The 7187-nt window shown below is 45.4% G+C and overlaps 1 protein-coding gene across 1 annotated transcript; it reads left to right on the top strand.

Annotated features, from left to right (window-relative positions):
- The first annotated feature begins 3758 nt into the window (after window positions 1-3758).
- LOC124407216 (fork head domain transcription factor slp2-like) lies at window positions 3759-5280 on the top strand. The gene has a single exon (XM_046883115.1). The coding sequence runs from the start codon at window positions 3897-3899 to the stop codon at window positions 5184-5186; it is 1290 nt and encodes a 429-aa protein (XP_046739071.1). The 5' UTR covers window positions 3759-3896; the 3' UTR covers window positions 5187-5280.
- The last annotated feature ends 1907 nt before the right edge of the window (window positions 5281-7187 follow it).

The following is a 7187-nucleotide window of genomic DNA, read 5'->3' as shown; positions in this document are numbered from 1 at the left end:
AACATCGAGAAATGGTCGTATATTCTGAAAAATTAATACGAATAACGTTAAGTTTGTAATTTTTTAGAATTTCGTAACACAAGCCACTCCGATTCTCAAGTCTTCTAGGCGCTGATAAATATCCGTATATCAATACACCGATCTACGAATAAAGATTTTTACGTTGCGTGAATTATTCATCAATCTTTCCCAAAAATCTGGTCCCATTGAATTTTCTTTACCTATTTACCTATTGAATTTTTGTTCAACCTTGCGCGGGACTCGTAACCCTCGCTGCAGAGCCGACCGCTAGCGTTACACGCGATGAGTATTTTCGGGGATGCGAGGAAAATCTATGGGTCTCCGCAGGGTGACGACGCTGCCGCGGTGGGGGGCCCGGGAGCAACCCGCATATAAAGATGTCAATCCGCGTTCGAAAGGGGATCCCTCTCCTTCTCTCTGCCTTTTGGCTTTGCTCGTCTTTGCCGCACGGCCGACGGAAGGCATGCCAAACTGGACCCGAACCTCGTGCCGATGTGCAACCCCCTAATAGGTGCTTTTGAAATTAGGATGCACCATTCTCCTCTGCACCCGGATTCTTGGTCTTAAGACAACTTCATCTTCCAGCCGTCTACATCCCCCCGAAGTGTAGGTGTCTTTTTCTAAACATTAGCGAAAGCCCCTTGCAATCTGCCTGTTATAATTATTGTTAAAGAAAAAAAAAAAAAAAAAAATGTAAGCCAATAAATAATTATTATCGAAACAAAAAATTAAACGCAGAGACCGTTATGCCAGTCCATCTTTGTAACTCTGCACGAACTTACACACGAAAACATTTATATTATACAGTGGTTGATATCCAAGGGTAATTATCGTAGAATAAAGGTTTACCGTTGTTTTAATCTTATTTGTGGGAAAAAGCTGGTCAAATATGGTAAAGGTATTCCAGTATTTCCGGATAAACGTCGTGACTTAAGATTGAATTACCACCGACTAATTACAACCGATTAACTTCAAAAGACCCGGTCAATCGGCTTACAAGTTACAAGCCTTAGGTAGATATAATATATAGAGAACATTGTTCTGTACAGCGTACAGCACAACTTTTGTAGCGAAAAATTTCCACAAGATAGTTTCAACGAAAGTTTATTATAATATTTCAATTATACAACTTTTTCCGTACTGAATATTTTTCTGTAAGTTTTTTACAAAATTGGAGCAATCGTGACTGTCACGTTTTTTTCGGGCCTGAAAATTTACGAATTAATCAAAACCGTCTTTAAACTAACCATTAATAAGAAATGCGAGAAAAAATGCTTATATATATATATTATGGTAGGTATATTCCCATTAAATGGTTTTCGATCCGGATGCGATGCGAAGTATACCTATAACGGATTCACTTGCAGGGTAGAGTGTAAATAAATGGATCAGAATCGTTAGTTTCACGTCGTAACCTCGTAATTGTATGCATCCTATATACCTAATAATTCCTGAGTATTACAATACATACGCGACGCAGGTGTTTCCTGTGGGTTGGCGCCGCGCTAATTGTTTAACCGTTAATCCAATTTGCAGTGAGCAATAATTCGCACATAGACCAAGACCTCACTGCTGGATTGTAAACCCCAAAGAGGATCATTGGTAAGCCCCACACATCATGAGCCGCATACATAGCTATATATACATATAAGCAGGTAGCCACGTCGAGGAATAAACGTAGGGCTGCTCGAATGAATGGGACAAGAATATCCACCCTAATAGTACGATGCATTTGCCGATAGAGGGATATTCATTTCATACATTAAGATTTCACGTACTACGTGACGAATTCGAGCTCAATATTTATATATTTTATAATACTTAATACTGTAATTATACATGCGTGTAATACGTATACGATATCTAGACAGATTTTATACGAATTACAAATCTTGTCTATATAGTCTAATTAGGTGTTCGGCACGATTGTATTTTGATAGAAGCGTCGAACGTCAGAATTGAGTTCGCGTGAAGGTCTAAATATCAGGCGATGAACGAACTTACTCGATAATACGAAATTCCGGGAATCTCGGAGTGGCTATAAATTTTATGACACTATCATACCTTTCTACATAAATCGGTACATAGAGGCACTCTATTGTTCGAAGCGATAATCCAATTTAGTCAACAATATGAGATTAAGTAATATACAATACTGATGTATACATTGTCTTGTATATTGAAACATTGTATATATATGTATATATACATATTATATCTGGATGCGCTGGATGTACGCATTTATGTATACTTATTCCTCAGATTCAGAGTAAAAATTTAGACACTATACACATATTACGGTGTGTAATTGTAGTGCCCAGGTGCAGAAATTTCTGTACCTATGTCCATCGGTGATTACCTCGACGCGACTAAACCTACTGCGTGTATGCTTAATATTGTTTATTTGCATTTTGATGCGAGCTTAGGTTGATTGGAGGCAACAGAAAAATATACGCTGTGACAAGTACGACAACGATTGACTAAAAATAGATCCAACATTTGGCGCAGGAATGTCGTAGAAGAAACCTATAAACGTTTTTCGTCACCAACTTTTGCAAATTAAACTGTCTTGAAAAAACTTCTTTAAGTCAATTAGTTAACGGATCGGCAGGGTTAATATCGAGGGGAAAGATAATTCAAGAGAATGGGAGCCGAAAACTATGACGCGTATTGCATTTCGCGAGCACGAGATGTAAACTATGATTACAATATACCCCAAAACTCCCGAATGAACCTAATAACGACGACTTTTTGAATAAACTGAAATCTTATATAGTCAAATATTAAAAAGCACCCGGAGTCTGTCAACCATTAGGTTTCGCTTACGATCTCGTTAGTGATTTTCTTTGACAATGGTATTGTATGTATTACCAAAAGTAATGCTTGCGAACCTTTCGTAAGCCTGACAATAAACCATATATACCTATATATATGTATATATATATATATGTATACGTCGTAGAACAAATATACGTACACGCAAGTTGTGTACACGATAAAAGGAGATGAACGAAGGGTGTAAGCCGAGGGTGGGAAAACGCGGTTGCGATTCAACAACGTCGAAAGGCTGATGATCTGTTTGTCTTCCTTGGACGCGTCTGCGCGCCTCGAGGTTGACGCTCAAAGGCCTGGTTCCTTCTTCCCCCCCCCCCCCCCCCTTCCCCCCCTCCAGGACCGAACGCTGGGCGCAGGACAGGAACGGATGAAGGGTCTATAGGGTCCCCACCGCTGGCTGGCTGCTTTCCTCTCTTCTGTTTGCATTGTTTGATGTCAAACATTGGGCGCAAACACGTGAGGGCGAAGAGGGCGTCGACGCGGAGTCCGGCGGCCTGGACGATCCCTCAGTTGGTGCGTCGCGACGCCTGGGCGGGCTCGAAACCCTCGGGGGCGGTGCGACCCAACGGTATATAACTCCCCCCCAGACGCGGGGCGACGGCAGAGTCGTGTTGACGCTTCTACTGTTCGCTTCGCCATCGTTCGCCTTCGACTTACGCGTATACCTACCGAGAAGCGGATCGATTCTTCGAGAAAACGAGTTTGAAAGAAAAGTGAGAGGAAACAGGAAACGGAGACTGGTTGCATAGTACGTTGAAAACCTTTCTCCGTGGAAGTGGTTTTTTTGTTTTTTTATTTGGCACATCGCTCAGTGACAAGTCGCCTAAAGGTTGGCTCGTGTGATTCGGTGAATGGGACGGTACGACTCGGCAGAAGTGTTTCTTTACCGGAAAATAACGCGTATATATTCACCGACGCAGTCACCTGCGCAGGAAAGTGTGCGAGTGTCGATGCGGACTGTTTGATCCGGGCCCTGAGACCCTTGCCTACGACTGTAGGTGTGAAAGTGCGCCGGAAATACGACGCAGGAGGTGCAGGAGATGGTGAACATGGAGGGATCCGGCGAGCACACGGTGACCGTGTCGCTGCCGCCCCCTAGGGCCACCCTCAAGTCGAACTTCAGCATCCGCAGCATCCTCCCGGAGGCTTGTGCCGTGACGCCGGCGCCGCAAAGCCTCACGCCGACGAGCCAGTCCTCGAGTCCGGTGCCGGATGCGACCGCCGACGACACGGACGAGGGTAGTGACCTGGACGTGACTGGATACGACGGTGCCGATACGCCGCCGTTGGACTGTTCGAGGGGTAGCTCGGGAGGAAGTTCGGGTGGCGGTCCCGGGGGCAGCCCGGGATCGAGGAAGGATCAGGACGCGCGGGACGCGGAAGACAAGAAGAAGTCGGAGAAGCCGCCGTACAGCTACAACGCCCTGATCATGATGGCGATACGACAGAGTCCGGAGAAGCGGCTCACCCTTAACGGCATATACGAGTACATAATGCGCCACTTTCCCTACTACCGCGACAACAAGCAGGGCTGGCAGAACTCGATAAGGCACAACCTCTCCTTGAACAAGTGTTTCGTCAAGGTGCCGCGACACTACGACGACCCCGGCAAGGGCAACTACTGGATGCTCGACCCGAGCAGCGAAGACGTCTTCATCGGCGGGACGACCGGCAAGCTCAGACGGCGAACGACCGCCGCCTCCCGTTCCAGGCTCGCCGCCTTCAAGCGCAGCGTCGTCCTCGGCGGCCTCAACGGCCTCACCGGACTCAACGGCCTTTATCCTGCCCTCAACCACTCGCCCTACGTCGCCCCCGCCTGGCCGCCGTCCCTTTACGCCTTGCCCTACCTCCACCGCGCCGGGCCCTATTCCGTGCCATCTGGCTACCCTGCGAGTCTTTTGCCGGGGGCAGCCGCCTCCGCGAATCTACCCTGCAAGCCGCAGCCTCTTCCAGCGGCCGCCGCGTCTCCGGCTCACGGAGCCTTCTCGATGGAACGGCTCCTCCAGGCCCCGACCTCGGCTTACCACCCCGCGAGTCTGCCGCCGGCGAGCGTCGCGACCTCCGCAGCCGCCGCCGCCGGGGCTTACAACGACTTTTACTCGACGTTGAGGAGCCTCGCCGCTCATCAACAGCACCAGCAGCAACAGGCCGTTCTACAGCAGCAGCAGCAGCAACAGCAGCAGCAGCAACGCCGGTTCCAGCAGCAGCGGCATCACCTTCCTCAGCCACCCTCGGCCCCCCTTAGCCAAACGCCGTCCACCACCGCGTCCCCCGGCAGCAGCCCCGAACCTCATTCCCCGCACTCGCCACCCTTGTTGCACCAACGCTAGCAAGCACTGCGCGCTGGCCACCCTTACGATCCTTCGAAGCTACCCGCTTAAACCGACAACAAATCTGATGGCGAGGCACTGCTGAATCTGGCAATTTGGCGGTGCTTGGGTTTTTTCCGTTGCTGTTATGCACTGTGAAGGGCGGGAATTGCGCCGCTTTGCGGTTTTTAATGACCAGTGATAATGGTTGAAAGGGTCGAAATGGGACTTTTAAACCTTTGCGGTATAAACGGAACTCGCGGCAATAGATGCTGGTTCGAATCAAGTATAATTGACGCGTAATATGTGTAAATATAATATTATGTAGAACGTTGCACGTATAGAAGTTTAATATTATTTCGTCGTATACGAAGGATATTATATTTAAAACTAAAATACTCGGTGATCTCCCGTTTTATTAAATGTTATACATGTACATATAGACAGAGAGAGATTTGTAGATAGTCGAATATTAACTTAATCTATTATTATAATTATATGAACAACATTACGTATCGTATAAACACAAGACGGACGCGATGGGTATACACACATGTCCACAGATTCTAGTATAAACGTGAATACTTGTACCTCATATGCAGCTTAGATTTGAATGCAGTATGTACTGAAAGATTGAGTTGAAAAATTGGAAGAATACAATTTAATACGTAGAACAGAGAAATGTTATTATACACGTATATTATATACATGGCACACATTATAATATGTATACCGATGTACAATGTCGCTTGAATCGCTGAGCCGTAGGCGCCTTAATCTTCGTTATGCACGGTGCAGCTCTTACTAGCGTACTTATTATACACACCATAATAATTCTAAAGCTGTGCATACACGCGATGATTGTTGGTATATGATAGGGTTGTAGTAACACGGAGTAGAATCTCTAATTACTATACATTCGTAGTATACCTGTACATATGAATCTCTAATATACCTATACAATATATTATATATATACCTTGTTTGTACAAAACAGATTAATAATTTCGTTATAAATATGTACATATATGCAGTGATATTATATATTGAAGAATATAAGGATATGACGAGAATGCAGGAGTGAAAAACAGAGAAAATATGATTACGAAATAAACGTCGAAATCTTTTAATATAATCGTTGTAAATCTTGTCAATTATTTTTCCAACACCCGTAGACCCTTTTCTCCGTTAATTGTGACAACGTAATTCAAGCGGTACCGTTTCTCAGTGACCTAAAAAGAACGATTGAAGAAAACGAAATTCTTCAAAATCGATTTATAATACAACTCGATAGATTTTTAGAATTCAACATATTGTATATAAGTGTATGACTGACTGAATTTTTTGAGAAGATTTCGCTTTGCCTGCATAATCTCGGAACCAGAAAGCTAATAATTGATACCAGAGGAAAGTACACGGGAGAGAAACGTTTCGAGTTGTCGAGGAAAAGGTGTGCGGGTTTCCGTAATAAAATTAACAAGCAGAACCCGCTGGCTGTCAAAACAAGATGCGCTAGGCGTTAGAATTTGGGACGCAAGTTCCGTTGGTAGGTAGGCGAAACGCTAGTGGTTACTCTAGTATCGCTGTTCTATACCTGCGTAAACTGTTCGCGAAAATAAAAACGCTGCAAGTGCGGCCTTGCCGATGCTTCAGGGGCGCGCCAAAAACGCAATGACTTTGTACCCCGAGCCAGTACTTCGTTTCGGGAATATCGCTTTATTGCTTCCAATATAACCATAAACCATCGGAATACACGTTATAGGTATTATATCTAGACGGACCCTCAGCCCTGCAGCAGTCGCAACTCGAGTCCAGGCATAAATTCGTCCCTTGGCCTTAAATTTACCCCCAGCTGCAGCGGACGTTTAAGCTTTTCTACTCTTGTATACTCGGTCTGTCAGCTGATTTGCGGCCAAACGACCCGGAAACCACCACGGAACACGGTGATCCAAGGACTTTGGAAGGACCGTAAGTCCCGCAGGCTACACGCGGACGGATCTGATGTAGTTACGTGTTTTTCCA

This window comes from Diprion similis, chromosome 6 (genome assembly GCF_021155765.1).
Source record: "Diprion similis isolate iyDipSimi1 chromosome 6, iyDipSimi1.1, whole genome shotgun sequence".
Classification (NCBI taxonomy): Eukaryota; Metazoa; Arthropoda; class Insecta; order Hymenoptera; family Diprionidae; genus Diprion; species Diprion similis.
Note: the sequence above shows the minus strand (reverse complement) of the source record. Positions and strands in the feature narration are given on the sequence as shown.

Excerpts from the sequence above, each read along its gene's own strand:
- LOC124407216 (XM_046883115.1), top strand. The coding sequence starts at position 3,897 with ATGGTGAACATGGAGGGATCCGGCGAGCACACGGTGACCGTGTCGCTG.